At 35.3% G+C, this 19,110-nt stretch overlaps 1 protein-coding gene across 1 annotated transcript in view; it reads right to left on the bottom strand.

Moving 5' to 3' along the window:
* LOC140445172 (uncharacterized) overlaps positions 1 to 19,110 on the bottom strand; it is a 28,095-nt gene that overhangs the window by 3,485 nt on the left and 5,500 nt on the right. Inside the window, exons 3-5 of the mRNA XM_072537044.1 lie at positions 3,326 to 3,592; positions 2,970 to 3,172; positions 2,272 to 2,563 (exon numbers count right to left, since the gene is read on the bottom strand). Of these exons, the coding sequence (XP_072393145.1) occupies positions 2,272 to 2,563; positions 2,970 to 3,172; positions 3,326 to 3,592 (762 nt within the window). The remainder of the gene's footprint in view (positions 1 to 2,271; positions 2,564 to 2,969; positions 3,173 to 3,325; positions 3,593 to 19,110) is intronic.

Genomic DNA, 19,110 nt, shown 5'->3' with positions numbered 1-19,110 from the left:
TTTTGACTCAGAGTTACATCTAAATACCTCACGCATTTCTTTGGAACCACTCTCTTTCCTGCACATTCGAAGGTTATCCCGTCCCTTTTCCTTGGTCCCTTGAGAACTATAGCCTCGATCTTACCTGCAGCCAGTTCTAAGTCATGCATTTTCATCCATTCCTCGACTTGGTCGCATGTACACTGTGCACCAAAGATAAGGTTCTCCCTGTTCTGCGCCACGACCAACATAGCGAGGTCGTCCGCAAATGCGAAAAGGGTTACACCCTCTCCATATCGTTGGCTCAAAACCCCGTCATATGTCAAGTTCCACAGCGTGGATCCTAGGAGCGTGGATCCTAGGACCGAACCCTGCGACACTCCAGCCATCACGTCAACCACCACTCCTTTTTCTATCACAATTTTCCCCTCTGACAGATAGCCCGAGACCAAATTCATCACGTACCTCGGACACCTTTCTCGTAAAATCTTCGTAACCTCTTTCCATTTTAATGTATTACGAGCCTCGAGATCTTCCAATTTGCAGGAATTCGCTGACTTTCAAGAAGTGCATTCATGTGTTCCAAAAGCCACGTCGGCTCCATACTGCCAATGCGTTTCACCGCTTCTGGTGGTATCCCATCAAGTTCCTGAGATTGTCGTGTCTTTAGGGCACTCAAAGCTTCGTTTTCATCTATGGTAAAAGGTACAGCTCGTTCAGCTTTGGCGTCCCACTGCACTCCATGCCAAAGGTTGGAAACAGCTCTCGGTTAACCTCAAGCTTCCTATCCAGTGGCATCTCATACAGAGGGTACAGTTTGAACTGGTTCATTACGATTTTGTACCCCTGACACCAAAAGTCCTCATCCAACTTTTCACACAGTTCTCTCCAGTGTCCCTTCTTCTCGACTCGGATCTTCCTATCAAATTCCTTATTTCGCGCATTGTATACTATATTCATTCTGTTAGCTTCGGTTACTTACCTTCTACCTCTTGTCCTCGTAGCCTGTCTTTTGATGACAATGCATTCCTTCCTCTTATTGGCGATCTCTTCGTACCACCAATAAGGCATTTTTCTTTTTTCCTCTACCCTGTTCATGCAATTCCTCATAGTTCCTCTTATCATTTATTCGAGTCCTTTAAAAATTATCAAAATAATCACGTTTTTCGTTATGTGATAATCTAATATGATGTTCAGTAAGTTTTCCGGTTTGATAAAAGAGGGCGATGCTACTAATCTAATTTTTTTTATTATCTTGGTGCACTCTACATATGTGAAGTTTCATTTCAATCTGCCAATTCATTCTTTATTTACAAGCTATTCAGTTTCGACTTGTCACAGTATATTTTTACAATGGAAAAAATGAAGTACTTATCGTGTAGTAATTAAATTTTTATTTTTGGCAGGTTTAAAAGTAAAATAAATTTATAAACGAATGTTGAAATTGCGTAAGGATTCTTCGCCTTCAATTAGTACAGTAGAAAGATGGATTCCTGAATTTAAACGTGGTCGTACAAGCCTTGAAGACGGTCCACGTCAAGGACTTTCAAAAACAAACAAAAAATACCAGAAATCGTAGAAAAAATACAGGATATCGTATTGGATTTCGGAAAGCTGTGTTCACAATGGGTGCGTGCCGCATTCGCTAACAATGCAACAAAAGCACATTCGAATGCGACTTTCTCATCAACACTTTGAGCGTTTTCGACAGGATAAAGTGGATTTTATTGTGGATTCATCACTAAGGCTGAGACTTGGGTATCACTATGATCCTGAATCAAAACAAAAGCCCAAAGGTAAAACTGGTTTTTATCTCCGCAACGAGTTCGTGTCCAGAAATTGGCCAAGGTGATAGCATCAGTTTTTTGAGTGCGAAAGGAATGTTGTTTGTGGATTACTTGCAAACTGGTAAAACAATAAATTTTGAATATTATTATAACTTTTTAGACCATCTAGAGGAAAAACTCGTGAAAAAAGACCCGATTTGCTTAAGAAAAAAATCCTTTTTCATCAGGACAATGCACTGTGTCATATGAGCAATTTGACAACGGCTAAAATCCATGAATGCCATTCGAATTGTTGGAGCATCTACTACTACTACTAGAGAGACTACTGAATAATAAAGTGTGTTTCAAACCATAAAACTGTGTTTTTCTTAACGAACCTCAAAACTTATTGAACAGTCTATTATCTATGTATATGAATACTCATGTAGTCCTGATATTAAAATCTCGTTGATGACGTGCAACAGACTTGAGAAATAAAAATCGTATACCAAAATATATCACTTACTAGTAACCAACATTGCCAAATGCGCCATAGCATCGCCGACTCCTCCCGAATTAGATCCCGCGGCGTTGCCGCTTAACCTCACGTTAGGCATACCGTCCAAACTAGATTCGTCTAAAGAGGTACTGAACGTACTGGTAGTAGCCGCTGCTTCCGCTTCGGAGTTCAGTGCCCTCGTAATGTTACCCGCCACTGACTGAAGGTGTTGTTTCCCTTGAAGATGTTCGCGTTTGTTGTGAAGATTGTGGAACCATTGATCGCACGTTCGACAGTACAATTCTTCGTTATCTTCCTCCTGTTATTAGAAAAGCTGTTACGTAACAGAAATCACGTTTTCACCATAGACGTATAGTATAACAAAGACTGAGCATACCAGCAACGAGTAGTGACGATAACCTATTTTGCGGTTGTTCGATCTGTCTCTCTCTAGCGCATTGAAACTCCCCACTCGCTCTCTCCCGAACAAAAAGAGACGCTGTTTACTTAATTAATGTAGTTAGTTACACAACTAACAAAGATGGTATCGTCACTTAGCTCTACAGACTGCTCGGTCTATGTTAATATATACGTCTATAGTTTTCACATATGAATTAATGTGACATTTGACGCGAAATGTCAACTGTCATATTTACTGTGACCTGATTTGTACATAAAAACATGCAAATTAATGCGCGCGCGTCATATTAATAGTAATTACTTACATCAAAATCGTCAGTAGCATCCATATCGCTCTCTGACATCACATTATTTTGCAATCTCTTTTTTCGCTTTTTTGTAAGATAAGCCCTATAAGCATCGGATTGTCTATATTGCTTTAGTTCCTCCCTATACCGCTTTTTATCTTCCTCTGCCTTTTCCAAATATGGTTTTTTCTCTTCCAAGGTTAAACTAGACCATTTGTTTCCTGTAATATATCGATAACAACGTCAAAAACTGAGGAAGTAGTGCAAATAAAATTTAAAAGCAAAAGAAGTAAAGATTGGGAAAAACATAGTCAAAAAACTTAGAAAATATCTCTAAGCAACCGGATTATTCTAACCTAAAATAAAATATTTACCTATAACTTTCGTGATTTCGTGAAATGCTAGGTTGCTATCTTTGAAGTCTTTCCTCTGTTCGTTTAGATACAAGGTATATCCAGTTGCGGGTGCTTTGGGAGGTAAATTCAAAACTTCGGGTTTCCTTTTCCTTCCTTTCGGCCAACCGCCTCTATTTTTCTTCGGCTTGACTACATCGATGGTGGTCATTTTTAAAGGTGCTATAGTGATTACGGGTTCAGTTATTGGATCAATCTGGATTTTTAACTCTGTAGGTTTGACATCATCTATAAAATCACAAAGTGATTTTTATATCTTATTTGTGCTTGAAGAAAAATCAGCAGTTATTGGCATAAATATCCAGTTGTCAATTAACTAAAGCACATGAGAAACACATGTTAGATATGAGAAAATTTAAATGCTTGCAATGCTTTATTAAATAGTTCATAACTAGGCCGCGGATTATATGTAAGTTACATATTTTTACATATATTACATATTTAGATTTTTTGAAAAAAGTGCATATTTAAGTGGTAAATACATTACCCTGCAATGGAAAACCCGAAAACCATTAAGATGTAATTATGTAGGGCCTGTCCATTTATTTCTAGGTACTATTTACCTGAGCTCTTAACAATTCTTAATCTCCTAAAATTGAGTTGACCGACCTGGATGTGGGACCTGGCATTAACCAGAAATAATCATAAAATGAACTATTATTTATTTTTCATTTATAATTTGAATAGACTTACAGCTCCCGGAACGAATTGTGGCAGATTGTAACGATGTGCTGGACGTCCTACAGCGACAGCGTTCAACAGTTCGAACCGTGGGAGTGTCGATAATCACGCATCCATTTCCACGACAAGACCGCGAGGTGGGGTCCGAAGCGGCTATTTAAAGCGAGCGGCTGGCGGAGTTAAATAAGTCTTGTGGCTAACGCTCTAGGCTCCCTGGCTGGCTGGTGTATTGAATCTGCGAGCCCACCCGGACAGAGAGACTTCCGTATTGAGGATTATACTCTGTCCTTAATCAAGCAGAACCCGTGGGTATCGTGCATTGAACGTTACCGTCAACTCTGACGCAGAGTATAGCGTGGATCTGCACAACCGAATATTTCGATTGCGAGTGCGTTTGGCGCTTCCGCTAGATTGAGGTGGAAGCGAGTATAAGTCTGCGTGCGATTGAATTCGCGTATTCCATTTTTTTGTTAGTAATAATAATGTTTCTTTTACAGGCGTCCGCCGGGGAATTCACTCTCGCGGGATCCAGACGGGGACATAGAATACATTTTATTTTTATTTTTGTATGTACGTTGAAATTAATAGATTTATTTTTATTTCAACCTGTGTTTTACTGAGTTTGTCGCTTCGAAAGAGCTACCCGTTACAAGATGACAAACGCTGTCGTCGATCATACACCCACCTAAACTTCAAGCAGACAGTATTACTTTCCTGGACTTCAGTTCAGCGCTGCTTTTAGTTGAGTGTAATAAATTGTTAAGAAAATGACCAAAGTGAAATTTAATGTGCTGTGGATTAAACCATGCGAAGAACTTCAAATGAAAGATGAAAATGTGTTCTGCACGTTCAAAAATTGTAAGTAACTCTCACAACAGCCAAACATACTGCAAATATAAAAAGAATTAGAAATGGGAAAAAAGTTAACAATCATTGAAAAACTGTTTCAATTCGGGTTCATTAAGCAACGATAAAACACAATTTAAAGAAGATCTGTGCAAGGCAATGGTTGCTTCTAACATTCCATTAAAACAATTGAATAACATTGATCTAAACTCGTTTTTGGAAAAATATTGCAAGTTTAATATCCCGGATGAATCCACGTTGAGGAAATCAAGTGTCGACTCTATATATAAATCAATAATGATCCAAATACGGGAAGTCATACGTGATGGAACGCCTATGGAAGATATGTTGTTCATTTGCTAACTGGCGCACTAGAGGAACCAGGAAACTCATTTTTAATATCTTCAAAACAACTTGAAAAGACAACAATTTGACCGTTATACGACGCATTCAAGACACTTCGACAAACTTGTTTTTGCCAGATGCAATTTCATTAAATAAATTTGTGATTTTCTTATCGGATACTGTCGCATATATGGTTAAGGTAGGGCAAAATTTAAAAATATTTTATCAAAATGTTTTTCAAATTACTTGTTTACCTCATGGAGTTAACAGAGTTGCAGAAATTATCAGAGCCCAATTTCCTTTTGTGAACGAATTAATTAGCAATGTAAAGGGGTTCCTTAAGGCTCCTTTGCGAGTTTATTAACTCGATGGGGGGCTTGGCTGCAGCTATTTTTGACGCTGAACATTATGATAGAATAAAGGACGTAATAAACGACATATCAGACTCTTCGCAGGCTGTCATATCATCAAAACTAGTTTTCGATAATAAGGAGGTACATAAAAGTCTGATATTTATTAAAACGAATTATAGTTTTATCCCGGAAACAATTACGTTACTAGAAAAGAAGTCGCAACTTCTAGTTGATTCTGTGGAACTAATTGAAAATTTTCAGAAGGTAAAAGTAATGATGATTGAGGTTTTTAGTTGATAAGATATTTTCGTACTGTAAACTTATTTTTATATAAATTAAGCACCGCTCGTTTTATTGAAATACGCTACAGTGGTGTTACGGTGTAAAGTAAAACATCTATTTAAAAATAAATTCAGCAATGACTTTTGAAAAAAAGACTTTTGAAAAGTATTGTTCGTCGGGAACATCCGCGTAGTTCGGTAGTGATCTTTGTAAGAAAGACCATTAAAAAAAAGTAGGTGTATGCCTGACCAAAGATGTTGCTAGTACAACTTTCAGTAAATTCCTAATGGTCAAGAAAAATGTTAACAGACCTTTTTCACTCGACTAGACAAACGTTACGGAGATGCCCATCTACAAGTCTACAAGGCGCAACTAAGAAGTAGAATTCAACGAGCAAGTGAAAATTTGCAAGAGTTTGAAGCAGATGTTGCTCGTATAGTGCGGTTGGCTTATCCGGAGGTACCAGACAACATTTTGGAAGAAATTTCTGTAGATACCTTCATCAATGGGTTAAAAGAAACTGAATTACAGAAAGCTTTACGACTAGCAAGACCGAAAATTCTAGATGAAGCGCTCGCTATTGCCTTGGAACATGAAACAGCTAGTCAAACTTCACGGAGCCATCGAGTAAGAACCATTGAAGAAGGCGACGAACCAAACGATGAACGTCTGGAAGAAATGGTACGAAAAGTAGTTCGTAACACGATGCCGAAGAGACGCGAGCACAGATGTTGGAATTGTGGTGACGTAGGTCACATTCGCCGTAATTGCAAAAAAATGATACAACAGTCGGAAAACTAGAACGAGTCGACATCAAGGGGCAACTGCCAACCTCGAGAAACACAGCCCCCACAGGAACTGTTAACATTACGTCCTTCGGTGGAATTCATAGCTTGTAAATCGAGGGTCGTATCAATAATATATGTACATCGTTTTTGGTAGATACAGGTGCAACAAGAACTATTGCACGTCCAGAAGTAGTACGAGGCCATCTTAAATTATCGCCTGCACTAGTAAAGCTTAGAACAGCAACTGGTGAGATATTAATACATCTGGCGAGGCGAATATGTCAGTATCCATTGGCCAGATCACAGTGAAACACAGAGTATTAATTGCAGAGATCTCCGAAGAGTTCATATTGGGTATGGATTTACTAAGGAAAGTTGGGGCTGTATTGAATGTCAAAAATGGAGTCCTCGAGATCAGTGGTGAAGAGTTGCCGTTTCATGAATACACAGAAGATGTTATCAGCCTACTAACTACTTGTGACGTAACCATTCCTGGTAATAGTGAGAAAATTCTGATGACCAGACCTGATGGTTACTGCCGAGAGCGAAGTTTAAGGATGTTAGAAGATGTGGACAATGCCGAGTTCCTAACGGCAAAAGCTTTGGTGAGAATTCGAGATGTCGTTCCTGTAAGAGTTATGAATTTAAAGAGAACTGCTATTAAGTAAAAAAACTTTGATCGGACAGTGTGTTCCCGTGGCTTCGATTTGTTCTATGAATACTAATGAGAAATCATCAAAATCTAAATATCCAAAAGAGCTTGTTGAGATGGTAAGTGCCAAGATCTTGATGATGAACGAACTAAAAAAGTTAAGTCTATGCTGATAGAATTTCAAGATCTTTTTGCTATTGATAACATGGATAACGGCAAAACAAGCATAGTAACGCATAAAATTAATACCGGATTAATAAGAGATGAAGCCGAAGACATCATCAAAGATATGAACAAACAAGGGGTAATTGAACCATCAAACAGTCCATGGACATCACCAGTAGTTCTAGTCAAGAAGAAAGATGGTTCAACACGTTTTTGTATTGACTACCGCCAGCTCAATGCGGTAACTAAGAAAGATAGTTATCCTTTGTCCAGAATCTCTCTCTGGTTCTCCATACTCGATCTGAAAAGTGGATATTGGCAAGTAGACATGGAGTCAGCTGATCGGGAAAAAACCGCATTCTCGGTAGGATCAGGGCTTTGGCAGTTCACGGTTATGCCCCAGCCACATTTGAAAGATTAATGAAGGCAGTTTTAAGAGGTCTAACATGGAAAACATGCCTGATGTATTTAGATGATGTAATTGTGGTGGGACGATCCTTCGATGAACATGCCAACAATCTGAAAGAAGTCTTTCAACGATTGCGGGCAGCGAATTTGAAGTTAAGTCCGAAGAAATGCCACATGTTTCGACGAGAAGTGAAGTACTTGGGACATATTTTAGCGAGTAATGGTGTAACAGCTGATCCTGAAAAACTTGCAGTAATTAAGGATTGGCCAGTACCAAGAGATAAACACGAAATTAGAAGTTTTCTTGGTCTATGTACATATTACCGACGTTTTGTCAAAAGATTTGCCAACATCTCCAAACCATTAACAAAGTTGACAAAAGAAGGCAAAGAATATACATGGAGCGAAAAGTGTCAAAAAGCTTTCGAACAATTAGAAATGGCTCTGATCAGTGCACCGATTTTAAGCTACCCTAGACAGGCAGGAAAATTTGTGTTGGACACTGATGCCAGCAACAGTGCAATAGGAGCTAGGAAAAAGTCATCGCTTACTCTAGCAAAGTCTTGTCGAAACCAGAAAGAAACTATAGTGTTACCAGGAGAGAATTGCTAGGCGTAGTGAAGGCTTGCGAGAATTTCCATAAATACTTGTATGGCAGAAAGTTTCTTCTTCGCACGGATCACGCCGCTCTAAATAGCTCCTACAATTCCGTAATCCAGAGGGCCAGATGGCAAGATGGTTAGAACGATTACAAGAATATTATTACGATATCGAACACAGGGCTGGAAGAGTTCATTTAAATCCTGATGCCCTTTCGAGATGGCCGTGCAGTGCAAATTGTAATCACTGTCTTAAATTAGAAGAACGACTTTGCCCCGTGAGACGAACCACCATCATTAATGATCAATGGCAACTTCAACAGCTACAAGACGCCCAAGCAGATGATCCATGTATAAAAAGAGTATTGGATTGAATACATCGAAGTGAGAGACCTACTTGGCAAGACATTAGTACATGTAGTCCAGAAGTCAAGTCTTACTGGAGCCAATGGAATTGCCTAGTGCTAAAAGATGATCTTCTGTATCGAACCTTTGAGAACGATGATAGTACAGAATATAAGCTTCAGTTGATTGTACCTAAAAGTAAAGTGTCAGAAGTATTGCGTATCAGGTGGACACTTTGGTATTACGAAGACTCTGCAAAAGGTTCGAGAACGGTTCTATTGGGCGAACTGTAAACATGATGTAAGAAGATGGTGCCGGAAATGTGAACTGTGTGCAACCAGTAATGGTCCAGTTGGTAAAAAGAGGGCACTCATGAAATAGTACCATGTTTGTAGCCCTATGGAAAGAGTAGCAATCGACATTGCAGGTCCACTTCCAGAGACGAATGATGAAAATAAATATATCCTGGTAGTCATGGAGTATTTTACGAAATGGACTGAGGCCTTTGCGATACCAAATCAAGAAGCTGCTACCGTTGTAGAGGTACTTGTTAAAGAATTCTTTAGCCGATTTGGTGTTCCCTAGGAGATCCACTCCGACCAAGGGCGAAACTTCGAGTCAACCCTTTTACAAAAAGTTTGTAAATTGATTGGTGTCAATAAGACCAGAACGACACCTTGCATCCTCAATCAGATGGAATGGTCGAGGGGATGAACCGAACGATGGGTAAACACTTGTCCAAAGTTGTATCAGAACATCAAAGAGATTGGGACCAGCACATTCATTTATTCCTAATGGCCTACCGCTCGGCCGTGAATGAAACTACAGACCAGACTCCAACCTGACTGATGATTATACCCGGTATTTAGGCGGCACACGCCCTTCCGGTAGGGATCTATGGAGGAGTATCACCGAGCCGCAAGCCCTTATCTCTTGCCGTACTGCTCCACCATAGGAACTCCGGAACCCCGGAAATCATTCCGAACATATATAATATTTATATATATATATATATATATATATATATATATATATTTATATATATATATATATATATATATATATATATATATATATATATATATACAGAAATGTTTCTTCAACGTTAAGTTCCCAAAAAAACCCAAAAAAATCTTTATTTCGAAAATTAAAAGTTACAATTTTGAAAATACTACAAACTATTACTACATTTAAAGATTTAAAATTGACTATTAAAACATAATAATTACAATAATAATAAAAATATTGATTTCTTCCTTTTTATAACTTCGGACATCGGAATCTGCTGAGTCTCAATAGTAGGGGAGCTTATGGCTACATTTCTTCTCCCTCCATTGGTTGGGACTTCATCCTCGAAGTTTTGGTTACTTCAGCTATCAGCTCGTCCAATATCTGGATCTGGGCAGGATGTAATTTTTCTCCAAATAGGATATTGGAAATTCGTTTTCTTTTCCTAATTAGAGGAAGATTATTAGGAAAGCTAAAATGGTTAAAAATATTACAACAGAAGTGGTGCTCAGTCCTATTGATAATCGGGGTAGTACGTCTATGGTATCTAGTGGTTGGATTTGACCATGTGTTTCTGGGATTTTTAATTTTTCGATTTTCATCTCATGGTTTGGTATTAATTTTATTGAACAATTTTTGGAATGGAAATGTCTTGTGACGTCTTTTTATTAAATTGGATACCTTCAATCATTATTAGTACATCTGTCGTCAAGAGGCTGGTTGAATTGATTTCTATCTGCTGGATTCTCATCGGGTGAACTATTCCTAGCAATATGACTTTGCTGGTCTCTTGGAAAAAGTTCTCTGTAATTAATGTTTTCGTGCAATTATCTACATTGGGTATGTTACATTGGGATTGTACATAGTTGGAACAGACTATGTTGTCGCCTTATCCTATACAAGTGTCGAACCATTTATTATTTGTATAGTAGCTTGCAGGTGGCAAAATCATAACATGATCTTTGTTTGGAATGGGGTAGATTTTATTGGTAGCGTAGGGAATTTCATGGAGTATAGGAATTTTAATTATTATGAGCATTGTATTTGAAGTTACACAAACTAAAGTTTTTGTTGACTCTATAAGTTCATAAGGGTGTTCATTACTATTGAGGATTGAATTTCTGGGATAAATTTTGAGGTTTTCTTTAAGGTCTATTATTTCCTTTAAAGTGAATAATTCTATATTGGAGATATTTAGCTCAAATAAAGTAATAGTGCTAATAAGTTTCGTTAGAAATTCGTTTATATTTTGGAGAATTATTATCTCATTGTGGAGAATGATATAGCTGTCAAAATCAGCTGATAATTTAAGTGCAGATATGAGAATTGCATTATCGGAATTTAGTTTTTCTAACAGTTTATCGAATGTCTTATTAAAAAAGTTTTCATAGAATATTTGGTTATTAAATTTTTAATAATTTCATTTGAAAATCCGTTAACTAATTTTCGAAACCAAATTCAGATTTTTGCTTTAATCTGTGCCTTCTAAGAATTGCAAGGCAAAACAGACGATGATAAAGATGTGAGATCTCACATAGTTTGAATGCGTGGGTTGGAAATTTGTGGATCTTTGATTATTTGAAGATTGATAGGGTTTATTTTTCATTGGGGGATTTTTGTTTTGTTGGCTCTTCAGGAAGTTCATGTATTGTTGCTGATTTTTGTGGTTATCATATGGAATACACTTTTGAAGGGCTTCCTCTAGGGAATTTAGTTCGAAATGCGATAAGTATTCACAATAAGGCTCATTGATTCCAGTTCAGAAGGTCTTAAAGGCAATGTTTTTAAAATTTGGGGTTTTAAAAGTTACTCTTGCGAGATTGTCGTTTGAGGTGATGTGTTGGAGTAAGTCGTTCAGATTTGTAGTTATTCTTTGATGATAAGTGTCGTAGGATTCGCTATGTTTTTGAACGATGGTGGATAATTGTGTTACTAATATGTCTTCGGAACGTCTGTCTCCGTATTTGGTTAATAAAGCTGGACGAATATCTGTCCAATTAGTTTTATTTGAATAATTTAGGAAATTTCTAGGTTCTCCCTTTATTCGAGATACGATGTGGGAATTTAAAATAAACTCTTGAGACGGATTTATGTCTTGGGTGCCTAAGAAAACTAAATTATCTACTGCTCTGATAAACGTGGAGAGGTTGTCTCCAGAAGAGAATTCGGGCAGAGTTGAGCAAATTAAATTATCGAATCGTAAACTTAAATTTTCGATACTATTTTGGGAAATATCATTCAATGTACTCATAAAGTATATGCAAACATGTAAAATATAAATGCAAATATACAGGGTGAGTTACCACTAACGAGACGGAAGATTACAGCGAAAGGGTAAAAGATTTTGAAAAAATTTTAAATGTATAGTATGTAGGTTGATAAAGGCTACATTTTAAAATTATTCTGAAATATACAGGGTGTCACAATAAAGCGCAGCCTTTCGAAGTTATATTTTTTTATGGAACACCCTGTATTTTATTGGATTTTCTAATTGTCTGCAAAAAATAAGGTATAGTTTCATAAGACTTCCCTATACACAGAGTGTTCTGAGTTATGTCGAATTTTCTTAAAATGTAAAACTTTAAACGAGGACTCATTCTCAATTTATTTTAAGCAATTCTAATAAAATTACTCATACATCTAAATAGCTGGATATTGGCCTACTGTATTTCATGATTAATTATTAAACATTTATTTATAGAGTGTTCAAAATTTGTAGTTTCATTATTGGATTATTCAATGTGTAATACAAGGCTTATTTTAAATGGAACACCCTGTATATTAATGAATTATTAACTTAAAAAAAATTTTCTTTCAAATGATATACGGATGTCCTATAACTAGGACTGATAGTTTTGCCGTAATTTAAAATTTTGTTAAACGGAAATCGATTTCAAATATTTATAATTGTTACTTTCGATTTTTAAACCCATCATATTGACATATTGTTATAAACGAAACTAGTGTAGTTGTAAATACATTTTTTGTAAATAAATCAAAATTTTTATGTCTTTGGATTTGTATTAGTTGTCAATAGGATAATTAGTATTAAAATATGATGAAAAGAAAATAAAAAAATTTGTTGAAAATCTGATGTTTTTTAGATTTTCTACGATTCATCAAGTGAAAGGCAACTGCGCAGAGGTTACAGTTTTCAACAATGACGTAGGTATTAACGTAATGTTTAATTTTTTGTATTATTTTAAGTATTAAAATAAGTTATAATAATAGTAAAATAAGTAATAATATTTAAATAAAAATGAAACTGTAAAATATATTTATTTCTTTGAAGTCATAATAATATATGTACCATGTACCTATAACTTCTTACGTGCTTACGAGCACACACTCCTTTTTTGAAAACAATTAAATACATAACGAAACAGAAAGAATTTTAATAAAACAAATAATACAAAATGAATAATGAACATAAATAATACAAAATAATCCAAAACTTACTATAAGTAAAAAATGTTCGTGTATGTAACAGATGTTCAAATTGCTTGCCATCTTGTGCAATACAACAAGCGATTCTATCTTCGAATGATTTATTTACATTATTTAACATATCAGGAGTTATTGAAGCAAATGCGTTTGTAATTCTTAATTTCATGTCATCTCTAGTAGTAGGAGATGTAGCATATACAATATTTTTAATATAACCCCATATCCATATCCATCTTGGTTAGTTCTGGCGACCTAGGGGTCCAATTATATGAACCACCTCTACCTATCCATCTGTTTGTAAATTTTCTGTTAAGGTAGTTCCTAACATCACGTGAGAAATGAGCTCCGTCCAACTGGCACATTTTTGTTCGTAGGCTAAGTAGAAGGTTCTCAAGCAGTGTCCAAAAATCTTGTTTTAAAAAATTTAAGAAATTTGTCCTATTGAGATATCCGTCAAAAAAATACGGGCCGATAACGTACTCGTCCATAATGCCGCCCCAAACATTAACACTCCATCTGTGTTGGCGATCAACAGTACGAAATAAATGTTTATTTTCTATGTCATAATAATGAAAATTATGTCTATTTACTAGACCATTACTATGAACAGTCGATTCGTCTATAAATAATGCATTTAAAAAAAATCAGAATCTTCTCCAACTTTATCTAAGTTGGTTAGATAACGTTGGAGAAGATCCTGATTTTTTTAAAAACGTATTATTTACAGACGAATCGACTTTTCATAATAATGGTCTAGCAAATAGACATAATTTTCATTATTATGACACAGAAATTAAACATTTATTTCATACTGTTGATCGCCAACACAGATTGAGTGTTAATGTTTGGGGCGGCATTATGGGTGAGTACGTTATCGGCCCGTATTTTTTTGACGGACATCTCAATGGGACAAATTTCTTAAATTTTTTAAAACAAGATTTTTGGACATTGCTTGAGAACCTTCCACTTAGCCTACGAACAAAAATGTGGCTCCAGTTGTAAAGAACTCCTGCTCATTTCTAACGTGATGTTAGGAACTACCTTAACAGAAAATTTACAAACAGATGGATAGGTAGAGGTGGTTCATATAATTGGACCCCTAGGTCACCAGGACTAACCAAGATCGATTTTTTTAAATAGGGTTATATTAAAAATATTGTATATGCTACACCTCCTACTACTAGAGATAACATGAAATTAAGAATTACAGACGCGTTTGCTTCAATAACTCCTGCTATGTTAAATATTGTAAATAAATCAGTCGAAGATAGAATCGCTTGTTGTATTGCACAAGATGGCAAGCAATTTGAACATCTGTTACATACCTGAACATTTTTTACTTATAGTAAGTTTTGGATTATTTTGTATTATTTATGTTCATTATTCATTTTGTATTATTTTGTATTATTTGTTTTATTAAAATTCTGTTTCGTTATGTATTTAATTGTTCTCAAAAAAAAGAGTGTGCTCGTAAGCACGTAAGAAGTTATAGGTACATCTATCATTATGACTTCAAAGAAATAAATATATTTTACAGTTTCATTTTTATTTAAATATTAAACTTATTTTAATACTTAAAATAATACAAAAAAATTAAACATAACGTTAATATCTACGTCATTTTTGAAAACTGTAACCTCTGCGCAGTTGCCTTTCGATGAATCATAGAAAATCTAAAAAACATCAGATTTTCAAAAGTTTTTTTTCTTTTCATCATATTTTAATACTAATTATCCTATTCCCGACGAATACAAATCCAAAGATATAAAAATTTTGATTTATTTACAAAAAATGTATTTACAACTACACTGGTTTCGTTTATAACAATATGTCAATATGATGGGTTTAAAAATCGAAAGTAATAATTATAAATATTTGAAATCGATTTCCGTTTAACAAAATTTTAAATTACGGCAAAACTATCAGCCCTAGTTATAGGACATCCATATATCATTCGAAAGAGCAAATTTTTTTTAATTTAATAATTAATTAATATTCAGGGTGTTCCATTTAAAATAAGCCTTATTACACATTGAATAATCCAATAATGAAACTACAAATTTTGAACACCCTGTAAATAAATGTTTAATAATTAATCATGAAATATATTCGACCAATATCCAGCTATTTAGATGTATGAGTAATTTTATTAGAATTGCTTAAATAAATTAAGAATGAGTTCTCGTTTAAAGTTTTACATTTTAAGAAAATTCGACATAACTCAGAATACTCTGTACATAGGTATAGGGAAGTCTTATGAAACTATTCATTATTTTTTGCAAACAATTAGAAAATCCAATAAAATACAGGGTATTCCATAAGAAAAAATATAACTTTGAAACGCCGCGCTTTATTGTGACACCCTGTATATTTCAGAATGATTTTAAAATGTAGCCTTTATCAACCTACATACTACACATTTAAAATGTTTTCAAAATATTTTAATGTTTCGCTGTAATCTTCCGCCTAGTTAGTGGTAACCCACCCTGTATATAAAAATTCGTAGAAGTAAAAATGTTTCAAATAATATAAATAAATTCAATGTAACTGTTTAAAAAAATTCAATCAAAATAACAAATGCTCATAAACAATGGTAAAGAAAGGAAAAACTTACGCAAGGATGATCGTCATTGATTTCCAATACATTTTTCTCTTTTACAAGGTTCTTCAGGATTTCATCGAACTATTGTAGACCAGGAAACGATTAAGTTTCTGTATGAAAAATCCTGTGGTTCGCAGGGTCAGAAATGTTTCTTCTACGTTAAGTTCCCAAAAAAAATCTTTATTTCGAAAATTAATAGTTACAATTTTGAAAATTCTACAAACTACTACATTTGATTATTTAAAATTGACTATTGAAACATAATAATTACAACAATAATAAAAATATTGATTTCTTCCTTTTATATGTAAAAATAAAGTTGCTGAGTATTAATGTTGTTTGTTTTTAACTCATTTTATATAATTATAGCTTAAATTCATTTATTACATCATATTTTCGACGAATGCTTACATACATTTTAAAAAATCTTATGTACATATATATGTACATATTTTTATATATTTTCATACATATAATCCGCCCTTTATTCATAACTGTGAGGAGGATTCAGATATTAATATGAATCAAAAAATGGTCTATTGGGAATGAACGAAGCTTGCCTACCTAATAGTTTTGAGTGATATTCAAAAATTTCGTTTCACTACAGGGTGACTTTAAAGTTAAATGATAAAAACATAATTTTGCTCTGTCTAGTATAATATGTATAAATCCGGCCTTATTCAGAAATCTAAATGGATGCAATTAATCTGCAATTATTTTCATACTATGTACTTGTTCAAACACTGCACATATGGATGTAAAACGTGAACCCTTTCAACCACTGATGAAAATCAATTGAGAATATTTGAGCGCAAAATATTGAGAAAGATATTTGGACCATTGTAGCGATGGTTCGTAGAGAATAAAGATTAACTATGAGCTAGATGAATTAATGCAGAGCACAGATATCGTTAGATTTGTAAAGTCACACAGACTAAACTAGCTTGGCCACTTAGAAAGAATGTCAGATAATCGAGCTATAAAAGTAATCCAGAGATGAAAGCCTAAGCAAACAGAACAAGAGGAATGCCTCTCAAAAAGTTGATAGACGATATAGAGGGAGATCTTAAAACCACGAACAGCAGGCAGTGGCGAAGGAAAGTATCTGTTTAAATTCAAATATGGTTGTGTAAATTAATCGATACATTTCTATATATATATATATATACAAGGATTTCCACAGTTTTCACTGTATTCCTTCACTCAACCGTTTTCTCCAATTTTTCCTGTTTAGCCAGTCCCCTTCCTGTAGGTTTCTTCTACTCATTGCTTCGTCCACCTCATCTCTGAAAGATCTTCGGGGTCTGCCTCTCTTTCTTCTTCCTATCGGGCTCCACTCTGTTATTCTATTTATCCACCGATTTTGGTCTGCTCTTCTGACATGTCCGTACCATGTTAATCTCTTCTGTTCGATGTAGTCTATTATGTCGGAGTTCATTCCCATTCTCCTCTTAATCTCCATGTTATTTATTCTGTCTCTTCTTGTTACTCTGCAGCTTCTCCTTAGGAATTCCATCTCTGTTGCTCTTATTTTGTTTTTGGTTTTCTTATTTATTGTCCAATTTTCACACCCATAAGTGAGGATACTTCTTGTCATGGTATTATATATTTTTTTCTTTGTTTTCATGCTGATGTTCTTATCCCATAGTACCGGGTTCAATTTTCGTATGCAGTCTCTTGTTTGTCCTAGTCTATTTTTTATCTCTTCCTCCGTTGTTCCTTTGTTTGATATTATGAAACCTAAATACTTATACTTGTCTGTTCCTTTGATTTGTTTACCTTCGTCTATTTCCAGCTGTTTTATTTCTGTATTCTCCGTTGTTAGGTATTCAGTTTTCTTTAGGTTTATTTCCATCCCATTCTTTGTATATTCCTGCTCCAGTTTTCTCATCATAAAACTGAGGTCATCCTCGTCTTGTGCGATCACTATTTGGTCGTCGGCAAAACTTAGCGTATATAGATATTCGTTCCTTACTGGTATACCCATTCCTTCGCACTTTCTTTTCCATGGTTTCAGGGTTTTTTCCAGGAATATTTTGAACAGGGTGGGGGATGTGGAGCAACCCTGTAGTAGTCCCTTTGTCGTCTTAAATGGCCTGCATATTCTATTGCCCGTTTTGATAGCTACTTCGTTATTCTTGTAGAGTGCTTTTACCGCGTTTATTAATCTTCGTGGAACTTCGATGTCTTCCATTGCTTCCCATAGCTTGGTTCTAGGTATTGAGTCATATGCCTTCTTAAGATCAACAAAAGCCAGATGGACGGATCTATTTTTGGCCATTCTTTTTTCTATTAGTTGTTCGACCGTGTAAATGTGATCTAAGCATGCTTTCCCCGCTGTGAAACCTGCCTGGTCTTCTCCGATTTTATCTTGTATATATATTTCTAATTTTTCCTTTATGGTCTTTCCATACAGTCTGCCTATAGACGATATAATGCTGATTCCCCGACAGTTTTCGCAGTTTTTTCTATTTCCTTTCTTGTATATTGATGTCATATATGCTTGGGTCCATTCTGCCGGTAAGTCTTCTCCATTCAGTGCTCTCTCAAACATTTTATGTATCATACGGAATAACTTTTCCGATCCGTTTTTTATCAATTCATTTGGTATTCCGCCGGGACCTTCTGCTTTTTTGTTCTTTAAAGTTTTGATCGTTCTTTTTACCTCAGCTAGGCTTAATTCGATTTCGTCATGTGTGTAGATTTCTATTCCGTCTATTTCTGATTGTTTGAATTCGGGGCGGTCTTCGGTTAGCAATTTTTTATAGTATTCTTGCCATTCGTTTTCTTTGATTTGACCGATCTTGATTTTCTCTGTCTTATTTCTTTGGAGCGACTTTAAGATGCGCCATGACTCTGAATTTCTAGTTCCTCCTATGTGCTGTTCTATCTCTGTGCATGTTTTTTCCCATCTTTCATTTTTTTCATTTGCTACTTTTCTTTTCACTTCTTTATTTTTTTTTCTGTATAGTTCCAAGTCCTCGATAAATTTCTCCTCCCTGTAATCCTACGATTCCTTTAGCACCGATCGGAGAATAGATCCCGCGATCGAGAGTGTGGGCGTCGATAAGATGGAACAGACGCAACTCGAAACTGCACCGATACACACATCTTAAAATTCGTTTTGTTCGTGGTTTTGTAAAATAGTGTAATTAACTACCATTAAAATTACCAGTAAGTCCACACCTAATTTTACCTTAACCTATACATTGTTTTGATTGTTTA

The sequence above is a fragment of the Diabrotica undecimpunctata genome, chromosome 7, assembly GCF_040954645.1.
Source record: "Diabrotica undecimpunctata isolate CICGRU chromosome 7, icDiaUnde3, whole genome shotgun sequence".
NCBI lineage: Eukaryota > Metazoa > Arthropoda > Insecta > Coleoptera > Chrysomelidae > Diabrotica > Diabrotica undecimpunctata.
The sequence above is the reverse complement of the archived record's forward strand: the minus strand, read 5'-3'. Positions and strand labels throughout refer to the sequence as shown.